This window comes from Limanda limanda, chromosome 16 (genome assembly GCF_963576545.1).
Source record: "Limanda limanda chromosome 16, fLimLim1.1, whole genome shotgun sequence".
Lineage (NCBI taxonomy): Eukaryota > Metazoa > Chordata > Actinopteri > Pleuronectiformes > Pleuronectidae > Limanda > Limanda limanda.
The window spans coordinates 16570092-16590037 of NC_083651.1; the positions used below are offsets into that span (position 1 = coordinate 16570092).

Consider the following 19946-nt stretch of genomic DNA (forward strand, 5'->3'; position numbering starts at 1 on the left):
CGGGGGAAATGAGGCTCGCTGTGATGGCCGTGATTGTCTCGAAGCCCCAGGGAAAATATTGAATCCCTCATTGTGATTTTCTATCCATCTTCCGTCAGCTCGCGTCTTGAGATCCTCGCCACAGTTCGGCGTAACCCTGGTGACCTACGAGCTGCTACAAAGATGGTTGGACGTTGACTTTGGAGGACAGTAAGTGCCTCACACCCCCTTTACAAAAACACTCATTAATACCATGAAGTGGGTTTTTGCCCTAATCCGAACTCGTTCCTCAGGCGTCCCACCGGCTCTCAGCCCACTCCCAAGCTCTTGACGGAGGACCTTCCCTCTCTGACAGCAGACCACGTGGGCGGCTACCGTCTGGCCGCTGCAACCTTTGGGGGCGTGGAGAGAAAGTTTGGCCTTCACCTGCCTAAGTTCAAGCCTTCTGGAGAGGAGACCAGGAAACCAGCGGAGACCGGAGCAGAGTCACAGGCGTCATAAACCTGCAGTGACCACGAGGGCTGCATGCTCCTCCGCTCATTAAGTCTTCCTACGTTTCAATCCAACGCATTTGAGAGGTTGTCTTGCTTTGAATGCTGCATGAGTATGGCTTTACTGCTTTGTCTTTGCACACTTTACTGTACATATTGTACTTCTCTTCAGAGGGACAGTATGGCTTCAAGAAAGGATTGTTAGCTGCGTTGTTTTTTCTTCTTTCTGGCGTGCAACAGCTTTGGTGTGCATGTTTCAGTTGTATTTCAAAGACACGAGGATGTACAGATGTTTTCAAGTATTTATTTTGAAATCATGACCTGGGAGACTCGAGGGGGGGAATTATTTAAATGTATTTATTGTATTTTATTGAAATAAATCATTCAGACTGTTTCTACTGTGTGAAAAGTACATTCTCCCTTTTGACACCAGGCTTCGAGATTCTTCCGGAAACAAACCGTCTCTGTTCAGATCCCGTCAGATCGGAGAATCACTGAGCAGATTCAGCATAGAGGATATTCCAACTACCCCAGGTCTAACCAGCTCCACTGATAAAGTGGAAACTGGTGAAATCTATAACAATATAGAAGTAGAAATACATTTGGATTTTGGACAATTCATTATTTTACAAACAAGTAAAGTCTAAAGCAACAGAGATGACAACATGGGCTACAGCTGTGAGATGTTTACATTCTTTGATAAGATGTGATTGCTTCGGTTCAACTGTCGAGTGGCTGGTGAACACGTGGAGTTGAGCACTTAAAAGTATTTGGCTTGAAAAACTCAAAATTAAGGCTCATGCTTTAAATGAAGACAGTTAAGGATCTTTACAGTCAAGGTTTAAATGAAACCTTTTAAATGAAAATTTAAGGCATCTGGTTAAAAAGAGGACGACAGTTCTGCGTTTTGCGATCATGGCTTCCTGTTCACGTCTGAGGTCATGTTGTTCCAAGGAAGACTGGCGATGGTCCAGCTAAACAGACAAGGTAGACTTGTCCGATTAGAGTACAATGAATCAAAACATGTCCATACTTCTTTCTGATCTTTTCCTGGGGGGGTTGATATTAACAAGTGCACCACTGGTCCCTTAGGCATTGTGTCCATGGCGATGAGATCAGGCGGCCAGGCGCTGAGCCGCCAGCTCTTCAGCATCGTCTCGGTTCTCGTTGATCTCTGCCAGCGTGCGGACAAATCGGGTCCACTCGTCGTTTCGTGGCACCGCAGTTTGCTGTGGAGAGGCATTATCAAAATTTCAGACACGGCCCCCAGTGGCACAGGATCACACGTAAAGTCTCGCCTTTGAGTAAAATCCTCAAGATGCTCTTAAGAAAAATCCCATTAAGGTTGAAACGCCGCATAGGCTGTGTAATTAATCACTCGTTACTAGAAGGAGAAATAACGGCAGACAAGAGGCAGAATCACGTCTGCAACAACACGTCTAAGTGACCGAGGAGAATAATCAGAGATCGAGTGGTTGAAAAGCTGAGTCATGCCCACTCACCTCTCCAACATCATATACGCGCACTCGCCCATCAGAGTCTCCCACAGCGATTTCTCTGCCAGAATGAGCCCATCTGACCCTGTTGAGGGCTGGGTTCCCCTCCACTGTGACGCTGGCAGTGGGGACCTGAAACAATAACACAGCAGAGGAACAATCAGAGGAGCGGGAACATGTTCATCCACCTCTGCAGTAAATCAGCACATTAGGATCTGAGTGTAGCTCTTACTAGATATACCAAACCCTTGATTTCTTTTAAGGGTGTCACAGAAAAACGTGTATGTTTCAAATAGACTGCAGTACCTCGGTGTCGTTGTTGAGGTTCCACAGGTCCAGATGTCCAACGCCGTCCACACAGGCAAACAGAGCCGGGTGGGTCGGTGACCACATCACGTCGTACACGTAATCAGAGTTATCCTCAAATGAGTACAGGGGCTTGTTGTTCTGCAATTGTGTTTGGGAAGAAAAAAAGGTAAAGAATTAATTATTGTAATCTTTTATTTTGAAGGGAATTCAGTTATTGCTCTATCCATGAATCGGTTTCCACTCCAGCATTTTAAGACAACACGGTTTCTTCATCCCAATCAAACTGTGCAATCTTTCCTATTCGTTAGACTCTAAGAACGTCAGTAAACTGATCCAGTCTGGTCCAGTGTCTCAAAATATATTTAATCAATTGGCACATGACTCATGTTCCACACTGGATTTCTTTATGACTACTACCAGCCAAACTGACCACATTCTTATCAGCTGTTGGGTTGTTCATTGCTAAACTAAGATGATAAACATAGATTCAACACTGCTGCACGTTTAGCATGACGACAGTGGTTGTGCTACAATGTCAGTAAGTTAATGTCATGAGGCTGAAACTGCGGTAGAAACTATTAATGTGTTTTGTGTTCATAACAATTTACTTAAGTTGTTATAAGGTGTAACGGAAACCATGGATCAGCTGTTTAATCTGTTGTAATAGTAGTGTTCTGATTGTCTTGTTTCATTTCAACTGACAATGAAGTCACATATTTAACACTTCGAACACCTTTTATTCTGTCTTATAAATTTGGTTTTCAGTTACAGCCTCACAGAGCTGCTGACATTGCTTCACCTTGCTTTGAACTCCTTTTGGGTAAACAGGTTCCAGTGCAGCGACTCGTCTGGTTGTCAGAACCCGAGTGCGCCTTGAGTGGCAATTCTCTGACCGAGCCCAAGAGAAAATTAGCCGAGCCTGACGGGAATTCTGTTTTTTTTTTAGCCTGATGCTTTTCCCCCCCGCGCGATTACCGCCATGTGCGGCATAAAAAGTCAAGGAGATAGCCCAGCCAACGTGACTGAACCCCAACATGAACTACGAGATGTCAGGTTCGGATATCCACACTCTACTTAGGACGTCTGTCTTAGCGTTTTATCAACCTTTTGACTCGAGTGTGCGACTTGCACTGCAACATCAACACATCACAGGGGTCCCTATCAAATCTCACTCGTACCTTGGTGCTCCACAGCTTGACGGTCCAGTCGAAAGAGGAGGTGACAAACAGGTGGGAGAAGTCCAGGGGCCCTGCGGCTGTGTGGCAGTCGATCCCTGTAATGGGCCCGTGGTGGCCCTCAAACATCTCACTGATGCCCGCTTTGCTGTGGAGCAAACAGATGAACAGGGGAGTTAGATGTTGAGTAATGAGCTACAGTTTAAACAGTTGAATATACGCGTCTGTACAACGGAAACAAATGAAATTATTAACTGCTTTCTAATAACTGGGTGTTAGATTAAGCATGAACGAAAGCAGCAGGCGCAGACAGACCTCTGCTGGATGTATTCACATTAATCATTTACTTATATCATGTGATTACCAGCAGGGCGGCAAAAGATTCTGCAACCCCTCAAGCACCTGTTGCAGAGCTGTTACCGAACTGAGGCTCTGGTAATTAACGTAGAGAGGTAAATACTCAGCATGAGTGACGCTTATGCATTATTAACTGCGATGAGAGTATCATACTATTGTAAATGAGGTGGAAAATTATTCCCCCAATTACAGAGGTGATTCTGCCGCACGGAGCCTTGCAGCGCCCCCCCCTCGGCGGCCTCTGGGCATCACGCAGGACATTTAGTGTGGCGCTAACATGATGCTACTCAGTGGCAGCTCTGATTTAAGCCACATTTCTCTGCTGCGGACCATCCACTGCAGGAGGAGGCCTGGTCTCTCAAATGAGAACATTGTGGGACGAACTGCAGCTTGAATTCTCCCCGGGACGAGCGACTGTAAACAAACTCTCTCACCGGGAGAAACACACTGAGAAAAAAAAAAGAAAGAAAGAGGACGCGGGGGCAAAAAAGAATGATTTGTTTCCCAACGCATGTGTGCCCTGTTTATGTTGAACAACCTTTACAAACACAACTGACAAGCGGAGAAGAAAAACAGGATGAACGGGAAGGAGTGAAACCTCAAACAGCAGGAGTGTGGATTGTGTTGGATTTGCGTTGCACGGGGGAGGAAGTGAGTGGGCTGTATTTATTTGACACACGGTCTCAGGTTGGCCTAACAAGCCGCCACGGTTTCCTGGCGGCGTTCGGGAAGGGGGGGCAAGGGACCGCAGCTCCTCGTGAACACACCTGCCATGACGACACGACATGTAGACCGAGCCGTCCTCGCTGCCCACCGCGAAATTGTTGACATCTCCAAGCGGGAAAGACATGGAGGTGACGGCTACAGCTTTGGACTGCTTGAACACCAGCTCCATGCTGTCCTGTAGAGGGGGGGGGGGGGACATGGAACAACATCCATAAAAAGCTCCCTGCTCAGACTTTAATGTTAACACACACTCTGCCAAGCACAACCTATAAAAATCACTTGAAAGTTTATTAATGCATAATCTTAATTCTACGAGCAGTTTCTGAAAAAGAAAAAATTGACGTTTGACAGAGGTTGAGGTCTTGGCAGCGAGGATGAAATGACACAGCTAGCAAAGTTAATTTCCTTGAAAGTGAAAAATGGCTGTGGAAGGGTAAAGCCGGGGGAAAATACCAAACTGGAATGCCAAAAGGAAGAAGTCCGGCCAAAAACTTTGACATTTAGTTTGAAAGGGGAGGGACAGGAAGTGAGAGGAATGTGACACTGAGGAGACAGACGTTACACAAAATGTAAAATCTGAGCTTAAACAATTAAACGTTGTGGTTAAAACTTTAATCCTATTTTGACGAAGTTCAGTCATGAATAGAGAACCCACACACACACAGTCCATGTGTTACCTGTGGCTGTGAAAGCATGTCCAGACTCCAGGAGCACATCTTTCCATCGGTGGAGATGCTGATCAGGTTGTGGGCGTTCTGGGTGCCGACCACGTTCACACAGTACACCGGGTGCTGCAACAACAGGGAGGGAGGAAGTTCAGTCTCCCGCTGTATTTTAATTAAGTACGGTTCCACTCCGCCAGTTGTTTACAGTACCGTGTGAGCTGCTGCAGACAGGGGGGTCCTCTGCACAGGGGTCCTCTTATTACTTCTGTTGTCCCACAATACAATCTGCCCTGAGTATGTGCCCCCGACCACGACGTTGGGATGGAACTTGGCAAACGCCGCCGACATAACAGCAGACTGTCAGAAAGAGGAAAAGGCGGAGAGGGGGAAAAGGCAATATTTAGTTTCTCTGGTGGTGAAAAAGTACATGTTTATAGTGACAGGTCCTGGTGCCAAGTCTAAAGTCATGTCCAACTTACAGTCAAACAAAATACTGTACTTCTTGTCTGTCTTTTTTGTCTCTATCAAATACAGTCAGAAAATGTTCCAATAAATATTTGTCAGATTAAACCAAAAATGACAATAATCATTGGTTAAAACCTTAAAGAACTATACTTTTTTGATGAAAACTAATGGAAACACAATTCTAGAAAAAAAAAAAAAAATAATAACTCTCCACTGAGGTAACAGACCACAAGGCAGACCTGTATTAAACCTTCAGAGTTACCAGTAATCAGAACATGGTGAACATCAACTTGAATCTGCTGTTCTCCTGCTTTATCTCAAAAGTTCAAACACTGTTTAGTACTTTAACAAATACATCTTGCTTCACTCATGCTTGACTCCTTTTTCTGTAAGCAAAACCAAACTTGAATTATAACTTTAATACATGAACTTTATCACTGGTTCTCAGGTGCTGACATACACTGCCCTACCTGCCACTACATTTTCCTACAGGGACTTCTTTATAACCAAAACTGTTACAACTTGATGAGCCAAATCTCATTTGGAGTCGACTGGGAAGCACTAGGAAAATTGCATTCTCACTTCTGTTCAGTTTTACTCATCTGAGCCGCACGCCTGCATCTACATCCGCTCTGGAGGCAACAACATGTGGTTCTACTCAACTTGTCTTGGTGAGGGAGCCTCGGGGCATGCATTATAATAAGGCTGGGCAGAGTAGGAGGAGCTCTGCTGCTCTCCCTGCTCGTTCATCTGAACACAGGGCCCTTGTTTAGATGCACATGATAACCAGCCCTGCCCCACACACTTAATCCTGCTGCAGCGCTTGGACTCCGTTCAACTCCTGCACCACAGGTCTTCTCCGGCGCCGCGAGAACATGTGTTTGTAGATGGATGCGGTGGAGGCGGATGCCAGCCCAGTGAACTCACATTGGGGATGAAGGCAGAAGGGGTGAGCAAACAGGGGTTGGCTGGAAGAAGCCACCCATGAGAACAATGGGAGGAGCGGGAGGAAGAAACAGAGGCGCTTCACTTTATCGTACCTGACAATGGAAGACGTACTCCGGTGTAGGCCTCTTGTACTTCATGTTCCACACCAATGCAACGCCATCTGGCTCATGAGGAGCTTCCTCGTTGTTGTTGTATGAGGCAAGCAGGAGTTCAGGATACTGGTGACAGAAAAAAATAAAAAATCAGCCCAAATGAATGTTAGGGGGGGGGGGCTGCAGACATGCCCCCCAGGCTTGGCTCCATGTGGACGAGCCTTGCTTGCCCTTTGCAGTGTTTTGCTGAACGCCTTAAAGAATGAGTTACTGTTTCCTCAAGATTAATGGCTCGTTTACGTCTGACAACCCTGTAGAAACTTTGGCAAGTTAAGTTTTTTATTTGCTTTCATTATTTTTAACCAAAAGTTACAGTTCTGGAGGCGTTCAGCGGCAGTCGACCAAAACAGAGCAGCTCACTGAGAAGCTTTTAAGATTCAAGCCGACTGATGTGCAGAGAATAAATTCAGAAACACTACCCAGACGTAAACAAACCATTAACCTCAGCTACTTCTAATACTTGATCCGAGGTTTACGGTGTGTGAATACATAATTTCAAATCACCAGGGAGTGGATGTGGCTCTGAACAAGTGAATACTGTGCACCAAGAGTTGGTGTTCAATCACTGTCAGAAGTCGTTGCAGCATCATGCATTAAATGACCTTGGACACCGGAGGAAACAAATCATTATGGTGACAACTTGTATGGGACATAACTTACTTTTCCTGAGGGAGTTGTGGCTATAAGTAAATGCTGTCAAAGCCAACCTATGCAATCATAAAGCATTATGGCTCCTTAAAGCTAAGTTGTTTTAACAACCATTTAGCAACACATGCACATATTACTTTTATTCTAGCACAAACACGCCACAAATTAATTGTCGGGATTGACGTTTGAATAATTGCAAACGCTTTCTAAACTGTGTCCAGTGAGATGTGTTAAACTGTTGGTTTATATATAAAAGAGCTGTCATAAAAGGAAAAGGACCCATTAAAATGTGAAACTTTGTTTTTGGGCAATATATTGTTTGAAACGTGGAACATAAAAGACAAAAAACTGCTCGCTATACTGTTGGCAGCTAGTAAGAAATGTGTCACGAGTAAATGGTTAGAAGTGAACCCTCCCACCATTGATGATTGGATTGAAATTGCGTATGAGATTTATGTTATGGAAAAGATCTCTTTTTCCCTCAAGGTCGAGAGAGACATTTTTTATAAGACCTGGACCAAATGGACTGAGTATGTAAAACAAGTTAGATCTGATTTTATTTGAATATACTTGTGTTTTTTGTGATCCTCCTTTTTTTTTTGATGTGAAGTGCGCTCCCCGGTTGTGTTCTCTTTACCTCTGTTATTGCTCCTACATGGAGTAGTTTAGGTCCATAAAACAAAACCCCAGAAAGGCAGTATGAACAAAATCACCCAAACTTACTACATCCATCCTTTCTTATGTCCTTGACAGACTAGAGCTGCATTTAATGTATGTGATGGAAATGCGCCTTTCTAAATAAAAAGAGAATTTCAAAAAAAAAAAAGGAAAAGGACCTGGTGGGACCAGTCGAGACAGGTGACAACACGGTGTTTGGACCAGCGCTCGTCCATGAACTGCCTGTTGAGAGACAGCTTCGCTCCGGCCTGGATTTCACTGAGGGGAAAAACAAAGCACCACAAATCAATACAAACACTGCTTCAGAAACCAATTATGATTTAAAAAAAACGGCACTAGCTGTCCGACTATTACCCCTCCTTCTCCTCCAGGTCACGGCCACTGTAGTCGAAGAAGAGGTCCACATGCTCTGATAGAGCTCGCTCAATAATGCGAGTGCTGTGGTCAAAGAAATTCGCAAACTCCTCCGAGTGCAGGATCTGGAGTTTTTCCTCCTCTGTTAGCTCATGGGGGGGCACTAGACAGAGGAGAAAAAAGACAATGAAATGTATTGAGGTTATCCAACGCTCGGGGTCATTATGAAAAGTGATGCACTGCTTTACAGGAATAGAAACCTCTTTGTTCTCTGCATTCACTATTATAAATGAAATTGTAAAATTTCTAGAGGAGCTGAAGAGGCTCAATTTCATGGGTAGTGAAGTACCTTCCTCCTCCTCCTTCTGGTCGGGTTTCTCAGTCGGAGTCACGACTGCTGGTTGAGGAGCAGCAATTTCTTCCTCCTCTTCTTCCTCTGTTGATAAAAACAGGATAGGGAAAATACACTTAGCTGAGTCGACTACATCTCTGAATCAACATATTCATATCCAAGAAATTGCAAATCATTCTGTTTACGTCAAAACTTGAGCAGAAAATAAACCCAAATTCTGAGTAAAAAACTTTCACAACAGAGACGACCATGGCTCCAGCCACAGGTTTGATCATTTTTGGTCAGTACATCGTCCCCCTCTATTATTTTCTTCTTTCAATAAAAGCCTCACCCGGTGATTATCGGCATGCCAATAGACTGATTTTGTACCTCTGCCTTGCATTTGTTTGGTTTGTCAGCACAATGTCGCCTTTCAGACAGAACCTGCTCCTCTAAAGCAGGGAAGTTTGTCATTTGTGTCGAAGGGACACAGCGCAGCGGGTGTGTTGTTGTCATAGGGACCCCTGTCTTTACCAACTGTTAATGAGACTCTAGCCATTCAATAGACTTGGGCTGTCAGTGTAGCCGTTTCCTCTGTGTCCCAGTAGCAGGTTGCCCCCTTCTAGGCCACAGGGCAGCGGGGCAGAGGGTGTGCAGCAGCTGCCAGGGCCCGGCCCATTGGTGTGGCCAGATGACGGCATGGTGCAAAAGCAGCTGGTGATGCCGGGATTGTCTCGTGCTCTTCAGAGGTGGCATGGGGATGGTACAGAGGTTTTCCGCCTGGCTGCCCTGACACAAGCTTCTCCCTGAACGGCAAGCCTATGCAATTACCATCCTAGCAGGAGGTCCTGCGACTGCTATTCAACCTCAGAGAATGTACGACAAAATACAGGCCAGACCAGCTGGCAAACCGCACACCGGTTCTACCTCAAAGAAGATGAACACGCTTTTTTCAAAACACATCTCTTAAAGACAGTATATAGCTCATTCTTTCGATGTAAAAAAACAGAAGAAAACGCAGGACAAAACAGATTCATGAGGAGAGGGGAAATACTCGTCTGGTTCCTACAGCCGTTTATCGCGGTATGAACCTTATAGTTAATCTAGGATGACAGCACCACATGCCAGAATTTCCTTCCTACTGAGATAATCTAAATGATAATGTCATCTGTCACTTTGTCCATAAACTGATTTATCCCCGTTCTCAGACAGAGGTTTGGGAAGAAGGTTATTGGGTGCACTGATGAGTTTACAGAACTGGGTTGATGAAACAAGCCATTTCAATGTGCGGCCGTACTCCTGCAACCAACAGGAGAAGGTTAAAATCTTTCCTTTCAAGGGCCTCAATCAGGCTTAAAGGAAAACAGTAATCACTGTCTTTCAGCTAGTCCCGGCCGTGCTCGTCAGCCCTTTTCGTGGTGAGGCAGCCAGAGCAATCAACCTGCCAGGCATTAGGAGCGGATAGACAATCTGAAAATAAAGGGTATAATGCACCTGCCAGCCAAAATGGCCATTTGGAGAAAAGCTAGTGATCCTGGTGACCCCGCTGGGGAGGGACGTGTGGGGGGGCAGCCGCAGCGCTTAGCGAGGCTGGGTGGTGGAGGGAAGACAAGAAGAAGGGGGTGGTGGTGGTGGGGGGTTTGCATTTAACAGAATTCACCCGAATCACCGATGTCCCATACACTGACACCTCCTCTCAAAGCAGGCCCAATTATGGCTTTTGTACCACTTAAGGAATAAAAGCTTTTCTCTGGGGGAGCCGGACAGGAGGAGGTGGGGTGAGAGGGGGGGGGGGCAGAGTAATGACAGGTCTTCGTCAATTGACAATATATTAATGCAAACACAGCATGGGGCCAGTGATGTACAACCAGAAAACTAAATGACCTTTGCTCTTCGCTGCAGGTGTCTTCCACTTTCTATATGTCCTGGCAGAACAAGGATCTGACTTCAGCACGTGCAACAGGGTTTGTCTCTGCTTTATAAAAGGCCAATAATGTAACCACACATGACCAAAAAATCTGCCAGTGTAAACACACACACACGGTCACATTTTTTGTTCTTTAAATAGAGAATCTCTATCGACAGTTTCCAAAATTGTGATCAATATTTTTCAAGTTGAAAAAGGTCGGTATCTTTGACTGCAGCAAACCCAAAAAAACTGATTTTGACAATCTGATAACACTGTGGTCCTCTGGGAAACTGGTTTTCAACTCTTTTAACAGTGGTTACAAACATGTCTAATAAACAGTGAGGTGTAAAGATCCCAAACATGCCCATGGTCAGCACAAATCCGAAACCAGCAACAAAGGTATAAAAAAAAAGCATTTTCACAAAACTATTCAACTGCACACTGAAGAAATGTCCATTAAAATGTATTAGCTGCTGTATGGCAGAGGGATACGATTGATATTTAACAGTACTAATCATCAAGTGCATAAAAGCTGACCAATACTACAAGTGGCACTCGAAACAAGAAGGCCATTAAGGGCTTTTGTGATTAAAAGTTTTAACCTGCCTCTGAATTCCGAGTGATTAAAAACAATCACATTCAATTAAATATTCGATTTACTAAACTCCTCTACATATTTAATGCTAAGTAGACAGACACACACACACACATGCACACACACACACACCCCCCTCAGCTCTCCTCAACCTCCAACAGTATCTTACTCCATAATTACAGCCTCTTGTTGAGAGGTGCATACTGATGCTACATTACCTACCAGTGCAGTTGGGAGTACTGTAGCTGAATTACAGATATTCACAAATCTGACAACCAAAAATCTATTAATTTTTTTTAAAGTGCAACCAGATAAAAACGTGCATCCATATAGAGCTAAACGGCGTAGTTTTCTGAATAGAGATTTTGATTATCATCCATATTGTAACCATCCAAGGCGGACTTACCACAAGCTATTTTATATTATACTATTTTATATGGTCCTGCAGAAGCCAAGAGTTCTTATAATAGGTTATGATGGTATCCTTGCAATACCAAGGATACCACCCTGACCACAAACCTCAGGTGTAGTAGCAACCATGGAAACATTTACCGCAACCGCTAAAATCATGTTGGCTACGATAGCATGCTTCAGCACACTACACTACCATACAAAAAACATACGAGACACAAACTACAATATATACAAAACTATATCAACAAGGTTGAATTCAAGCAATCGCACAGTGGAAGTTGTTGGAAAGGGATAATTTGCAGTGGTTTATGAAATCAGTATTAAAATAATTATGGACACTCTTGCACCTTTGCCATATTTTCCATTTTGCAATATATTTGTTTGATCTAAGTCAAATGTTACGATTCATCTCGTAGCTGGTGGCTCCAGATCCAGGCTTAAAGCTATATTTATAAAAAAAATTCCAAAACATAAATGGAAGAAGCTAATGGGTTATTCAGTTCTGAAACCAGAGCCATTCAAAAGGTGGCCGATAACTGTTATGCTACATTGTCCAAAGTTCACAAACTGGGATGATTAAAATGCCAAGGCTAATAGTTTTCAATGTGCGAGTCATCTTATACAGTCAGAGCAATCTGAGATGGGATTTCATGCCACAATGTGTTAATAAAGACGGTCCAGTACTTGATCAGTGTGAGGCACTACTGTCCCTGTGACCAACAAACAAATAATATAACAATGAGGATGCATTCTGCTCGACGGTTCAGGCGGTCTTTCTTCAGGGTCAATGGGGCAGGTGATGTTAAAAATGAAAAAAACATGAATCTTTTACTCCTTTTCTCGGAGATGTCTTGCCGACACTGTGGGAACCCTTGGTCTGCAGCGAGCCGGGCAAGGCCGCCGCTCCCTCTAATGCCACCGCCCGCTGACCTTGAGAGTGCCGCGCTGTTGCCTCCCTTTGACAACATGATAAATCGCTCACTCACAGAGCAGACCTGATGCCATCCCGCACGTCGAAAATGCACCGAGGGGAGCAAGCAGGCAAGGGGATGCCGTCTCATCGAGTGCCAGAAGTGATGGTGTGAAAATGCACAATGTCACTGACTGCGTTTTGTTATGTACCTGTTCAGTGAAGGGAAAAGACAGGGAAGCGAGGGAGTTGATGAAATGATTACATAGTGGCGGAGAGGGGAAGGGGGCCTCGTGTTGAACAGCTGGCAGAACACATCGTTGTTTAACACAGTTTTTACAATGCTCAGTAGAGTCCAGAGTAAAGAGCGGCAAGGAACAGAGGGATGCTCTTCATCCTTCACTAGTTCTGCTCATAGTTTTCCACAAAATCACACAATTCTGTCTCACTCACGCCGCATGCAACCAAAGAGTTTCCTACACGTCACCTGATCGAGCAGAAACCAACAATCAGTACACTGTTTAAAATCCTTACCAAGCTTTTAAGTATGTTTAAAATGATGACAGCTGATTAAAATAAACTGAGAAATCAGCACAAAAAAAAAAGACTCTTCTTCTTCCAGTGGCTGTACTTTGAGGAATTCCAACTGGTCCAGATACTTCCCTCAGTCGAGTGAATACCTGAGCCAAGACTCAAACAGTGCTTTTCAAATGAAACAAGCTGCTCATTGATATCAGTCCCCTACTACATATGTGTTGTAAAATGTCCTATGTCTAAAATTCCAGCCCCATGATCCAGATCCACACCAAAATGTAACGGGTTCTTCCCTGACTCGTGCATCCTTCCACCAAGTTTCGCGGAAATCCTTTCGGTTATTTTGTGTTATTTTGGTAAACATAACAGAAAAACACAAAACACAAATCCGGATTTTTGGCAAGCGCGTCATTCACCATCTTTCGGTACGTAAATCAAACACGAGCAAGCAGAGCACCCACAAATAATGCATATTTCATGGACATGTGTCCAACATGTGGACGTTAGCAGCAGCCCGAACATCAGCAATTACATACTTATCGACATGCTTCAGAGGCAGTAAGCAGTCGTATGCACTGTGCTTCATATCTTCCCCTCCAATCACATTTCTCTTTCCTGTCACTGGTTTCTCATCTTGCTCATTAATTACACCCGGTTGGTTGTGGAGCTGCACATGAGGCTCAGAGGAGCAGCGAAGGCCGAGTTTAAATTCTCTCCTCTGACTTTTATTTCCTGGGCCTGAATTTTTACTTTACTTTCATCTCAGTGCTTTGTTAAATCAACTCTCTTCTACTTGTTGTTCATTTCCGGTCTCTTGTGCACTTCATGCAGCAAAATAAAACATTTGTCAACCCTTGTCGGACGACCATATATGTCGATGTATATAGAGCTTGTAAAACCTTTACATTGACATATTCAAGCACTCAGTTGTGTACCGACATCTTTTGTTTTTTGTTTTTGGATGTAAACCTTTACAACATGATGTGAGAATCACCTTCTTTTTGCTGGGTCGCGACAGGTGTCTGGGTCTCTTTTGTGTAGGACACAGTCTCACGTGGAGGGAAGTCCACCTGTGTGACTTTGGCCATTCCCAGTTTTGGAGTCACTCGCCTAAAAGCACAGAACAACTCAAACTTTGCACAACATCACTGTAAAAAAGTAACAGGTTTAACAACAACAAAAACATACAACAGTTATATTACTATAGCTGCTCTTCTATGTTTTTGAAACAATTCACAGCTTTTCTTTTTTAATTAAACTGCTTATCAAAGGAAGTAAATTGGTGTTTCATGGGATGGCTTCAGATTAGTTTAACAACCAGTGTGAGTTATCATTAAAAAGTTCTTCTCACTCTTGCATGCACGGTTTTCCTGCACTGCATTAACTGAATCATGACTTTGAAAAACAAAGTAATCATGCCATAGATTGAGAGAAGGAAAAATGACCAGGAAAGGAGAGAAGAGAGTGTCCAGTACCCCAGCTCAGAATCAGAGTGAAGTTGAAGTGTGGACGGGTCAGAGTCCCAGTGCAGATTCCTGGTTAGTGTCACGGCAACAAGGCGGCATTAGTGAGAGAGACAGGCAAGCACAAATGAAGAGAGGAGATAAGGTTAGCTTTGTGGCACACAACATGCTGATCGGATCCTATGTCACTAATCAGTCAAGTTTGCATGTTACCAAACACACTTAACAAACTCCATTTATTTTTTGTTATTGTTGTTTTTCAGGTCAAATCACGCTCCAGTCTGTCTACGCAGTGCTCAAGATGACAGATGAAAGAACGTGTCTGCTTAAAATGCATGGACACACCGGCCCTCTGAGTGGGATGACACAGGGTGTAATGTGCAGCCTGCGGGGCTGATACAGCCTGAACTGTGTCACACCAAAGACTCCCAGTGCTGTGTAGACAGAGAGGGAAGGAGAGAGAGAGAGAGAGAGAGAAAGAGAAGGAGCCCTCAGGGAGAAAACATGACCTCCATGTGTGTAGGAAATGGCCATGCTGGTGAGGGAAATGAGTCAACACGTAGGGGGACCAGCTCCCTGGGCCTGATGGGACACTGGGGGAGCTTAGATTTCTGTGCAGGGAAGGGGCTCTAATTAGGGGTTAAGAAGTCCCCCAGGCATGGCAGCAGCAGCCTGCTGTTTTATTGTTAATTTAGAATCGTCCTAATTCAACGCCACACAAATTAAATAAACACGCACTCACTTGGCATTAACTTCTCATCTTTGGCAGTGTGGGTGTGAGACTTTGTAAAAACTTTCAGCTCTCTTGCTCCTAATACAATCAGGCTTTACATTTATTCATAACCTGTGTCCCGAGTTCAGTGTAATGCAAAGCTCACAAAGCAAAAGCAGATCTGCACTTCTTCAAGCCATGTGAAAGATATTTCAGAGCGTATGTGCTGTATAATAACATTTGGAATTTCAGTGGCTGTGACAGTGAAAACATTTTTTCTTGTTGGCATAAGCATGAATGAGCACAAAAAGTGGACAGAGCGGTTTGAAGAGATTCAAGATCAATGACGTAAAACACATTCAGACATTTTGTCTTTAAATGGAGAAAAGGGCCTTAATTCTTATAGATTCTTATTACAGTGGCATTTTTTAAACTCTTGTAAAGTCCTGTAAGGGAAGTGGGAGATAAATATGTGATGCAAACATTTAATTAGGTAGGTGTGTGTACGTGTGTATATATAATATATATATTTATACATGTAAACCTACCTGGGTCCAACGGCTCCATCAGAGTCCTGGCTTCCTGCCTCGCTTGGCGTACCTGCCGATTTGGCAGTCGGAGAAATGGGACGAGGGACTAGAGTGAGACAAACAATAATCATCTGTTACCATGTAAAGTTGCTGAGGTATTCACAACAGAGAACAAATGCATCCAAGCTACAGTGGATAAACAATCTTAAATGTTAGGACATTTTCTCACTGACCTGATATTACTGAACATGTGGTAAACAGGGTTAACTCCTGATATTAGGAGCAGAGCAAGACAAATATGTAAATCTGTCTTTTAGTTACAAACCCAAGAGTAAGAAAATAGGCATAACAAAAAAGAAATTGCATTGACTTTGTTTGTATTGAATAAACCTTTGAATAGCTGCAATGACATGTATAATATAAAGACAAACATGATGTTGTGTCACTTCTGTTAAGAGTGTTTGCATGCTGCTCTGAGGTGATGAGGGTTTTTAGAATGGATCTCTTCTGCCACCTGGTGTTAGCAACAGGACAGTGCTCCAAAACCCCACAGTAAAGAATCTGAGCATTACAAAAACATTTACATTTTTGACATTCACTAATACTTCTTTTATCAATGACTCTGCTCATGATGTAAAAAACCATCATTGTCACTATTGTAGAATCTGCTTAAGTAAGACTGTTTCAGAGATTATTTTCAGGCTAGTCTCAGCAATTTGCTGTGAAAACCTGCAAAAACATATTGAATACATTTTTGGACATGTCATTTCCTTTTAAAAATCCCTTGGTGGTAGCCTAATAATCTGTGTAATGGATATGACTTTTCTTGAGTGGCTCTGTAATAGACAGCTCGGAATCTCAAATAACTAAAATAAAAAACAATTCACCCCATAACAATGACTATGAGTTTAAAAGGTTGGCTTTCAGCTATAATGTTTGGCTGTTAGCATACAAACCTGATGAGCCGTATTAAAAACTAAGGTATAATAGTTAATATTTGGTTGTACATTAGTAGCAGTCAACGACTGAATGTTACTGCTTCTGAGCTTCTTGCCTTCAGTCTGGTCTTTAACATGATCTCATGATCAGCTGGATTAAAATCATGTGACAGAGTTGCTAAGTAAAGAACATGCCACTGTTTGGCTGTAAAGAAAATATTCCCGAACTCTTCAACCAGTAGGAGTGTGAACAGCCTTAAACTCTTGTCATAGAGGTAAGACAGTGACAAAGTATAACCATGAGATTTATTAAACAGGCTCACTGAAATTCCTGTTATTCCCTAAACTAAAATGTATTATTAAAAGCGGATATGACTGAAGGAACGAGCCAACAAGTAACATGACATACCGACTGGAGCATCTGAGGCTATGCCCATGCTCTGTAGCATGGCCTCAGTCTCACGTCTTTTCTTCTCCAGGTCAGAATCGTCCTGGTGAGCTGCAGCATCTTTCAACTGGTCGGACTGGAAGAATGAAACACATCACCTATTAATGCAATCATTACACATTACATTACTATTATCTCAGACAATTAAAGTTTTGTCCACTAACATGCAGATCAGATTAAGATTAAATGCTTGAGATGAAGAATTAATGAAAAAATTCCTCGCTGTTATTACAGAGGATTATTACTTTGTTTCAATCAACACATTTCCAATAAGGCTGCTTACATTTAAGGGGTAATGAATAAGAAGATTCCAGAAAAGGCACCTAATAAAAAGTGTCTGTACCTAACAGCTTCCTAAATGTGCTTTGACGACATCACTTTTCAGATGTTTAGCTTTGGGAGACTTTGACACATCCCCAGGTTCTGACTAATTAACTGAGATTTGCATTTGTTGGACAGTTCAAGAATTTAACCTAACAAGCACCAGAGAATTCAAACAAAATATAAAAAATTACAGCTTTGTCATTATTTTACAATGCCCCTCTGTTGGGTTGAAATGCTTTTCCCTCAATAAAAATATTTGTGCTGACGTCGCTATAGATTTACATATGAGGTGAAGGCTTAGGTTCCTAGGTGCTACACGTACACATTATCCTTTTTATGAAAAACAACTTGCAAACACTTAAAAACCGACTCAGTCATTTTTGTCGTATTGTTCTGTGATCACATTACATCAGAGATGAGCATTTTTGCATACACTCTACTTAGTGTCAATCAACTCACACAAAGCAGCCCATGAAGCACGTTTTCTTTTGCCAACTTTGTTTTGACATCGTAGATCATCAATATGAAATTAACTGTCTTTTACAGATAAATAGCACATGTCTGAAATCCTTGAAAGACTCATGATCATGAATCTTTACATGTTTTTAAATAATATTTTACATGAGCAAGTTATGAGTGTCATAACAAAACAGCAGCCAACTATGTGTTTATTTTATTTTTTTCAGAAATTCTCCAGTTAAATCTTCTGAGACTTGACAGACTGACAGTGGGGGTCACCATGAACAAGTGAGAGACATCACCTCTAAATTTGTTCTAAAATATTATATTTGATTTAATATGTTATGCGTGCCATAAGGTACAAGGAGACAACTTTGTGTTTAATTTTCATTAAATAAAGAAATACATAATATTGAATTTCATTATACTTGTTGTTGTGTGGAATAAAATCTGACGTCCATAAGTGTCATTTAACGTTTGTTTATTGACACAAACAGACTTTAGTTTTCAAAGTGCCACCTGACCACAGGTAATTGAATCAGGCTTTCACTCAAATCGAGCCACTAACGGTTGTGAATGCGTTCTTTCTCCATAGTACTTTTCAGTCCTCATTACCAGTGAATACTGGACACATTTACAAAGGGTTACCCATACCTCTTTCTTCTTGCGCTCCTCCTCCTTCCTTTTCTTCTCCTCTCTGATTTGGGCCAAACGTTGCTTCTTCCTCTCCAGCTCTGCCTTCAGCTCACTCTTGTCGGACATGATGCCACAGCTGGGGACGAAAACACAATTCCTTCAAGTTGCACCGAGAAACAAGTGAATCTTGAGATGAAACCAGTGGACTTCAGGTGGACTGGGTGTGTTTGCACTGGAAACTAAAGACAGACATTTGAGGTCTGCTGACAGCTGGTTCTCTCAGCTTCAGCACCACCTTGTGCAGGATCCCAGCTGTGAGCCCAGCTTCCCCTGGCAGGAGGACCACTGATCATCCAGAGGTGTTTCCTCTCCTCACTGTAGCTCAGGGACTTTAATGTGTTCCCTGTTTGCAGAGTGACACAGACCATTAACGCCAGCTAGCAGAGCCCCACCCTAACCACTGACAAGACCGATCACACCCGGCGTTAGCTTAGCATGGGGCTAGCTTATCCCCTTCCATTCACCTCACTCTCTGCTTCTTATCACCCCTCACGTATGGAATCGATCTACATAAAGAGTTCATGTTGGCATCTCTTTATTTGACCAATCGCATTACGGTTCCATTGCAATCCGACCAAGCGGCCTCGTTAGCTGCTGACGTTAGCCTTCCTTGTTATAGCTAGCATCACTGTTGTACATTTAGCTGTGAAATCCTAACACCTCGCAAAGTCAGGTGTGATCTCTAACGTTAAATGGCTCTTTTAAGAAAAATAAAGGAAAACGTGATTCGAACAACTCAACCTCGACTTTAAGTACTAAGGACGTAGCATTAGCTTTGTTTGTTAGCGGCTAGCTTTCAGCTACACAGACCGCAGGCTGAATAAAGCCAAGCTAGCGAATAAAGTGGATCTACAAACACGGTGACAGCAACATATTCATGTTATAAGTGTGTGGCACTGAAGAAAACGAGACTTTTATCCGTGGATCACCAACCTTATAGCAGGTTTTCGACCTGACACCAAACACGCAGCCAAAACAATCGAGCTGACAGCCCAACTACAGGAGCCGGGAGGAGTCAAAACGGGGTTATTTTAGCTTCGCCCCTTGCTGTGCTTGGGGAAAAAAAACTGAAGGCTACTACAAAAACCAGACAAGCCACTGGACTTGATACTGTGGATAATGTTACAAAATAATCTTTGCAAAAATCATCCATCATTACAGTAACAGGAACCCACAGTCCTAAAGGTTTCTCATCATACAGATTGTGTTCTAGTCTATTGTAACATTCCTCCCTCTTCAG

The 19946-nt window shown here is 43.1% G+C and overlaps 2 protein-coding genes across 3 annotated transcripts in view; one reads left to right on the top strand and one right to left on the bottom strand.

Annotated features, from left to right (window-relative positions):
- LOC133021486 (electrogenic aspartate/glutamate antiporter SLC25A12, mitochondrial-like) overlaps positions 1–805 on the top strand; it is a 21153-nt gene extending 20348 nt beyond the window's left edge. The window contains exons 17-18 of the mRNA XM_061088348.1: positions 99–189; positions 273–805. Coding sequence (XP_060944331.1) covers positions 99–189; positions 273–480 — 299 coding nt within the window. The 3' untranslated portion in view covers positions 481–805. The remainder of the gene's footprint in view (positions 1–98; positions 190–272) is intronic.
- LOC133021484 (dynein, cytoplasmic 1, intermediate chain 2a-like) lies at positions 761–19701 on the bottom strand. 2 transcript variants are annotated; one of them, XM_061088346.1, is made up of 17 exons: positions 19640–19701; positions 18665–18782; positions 17189–17303; positions 15860–15947; positions 14612–14671; positions 14131–14246; positions 8793–8879; positions 8444–8606; positions 8248–8347; positions 6704–6829; positions 5409–5555; positions 5211–5324; positions 4575–4708; positions 3454–3598; positions 2273–2413; positions 1973–2098; positions 761–1699 (listed from the first exon to the last, which is right to left on the bottom strand). In XM_061088346.1, the coding sequence occupies exons 2-17, from the start codon at positions 18770–18772 to the stop codon at positions 1586–1588; spliced, it is 1884 nt and encodes a 627-aa protein (XP_060944329.1). In that variant the 5' UTR covers positions 18773–18782; positions 19640–19701; the 3' UTR covers positions 761–1585. The 2 variants fall into 2 exon arrangements, with proteins under 2 accessions (XP_060944329.1, XP_060944330.1); XM_061088347.1 differs by lacking the exon at positions 14612–14671.
- Positions 19702–19946: the final 245 nt, after the last annotated feature.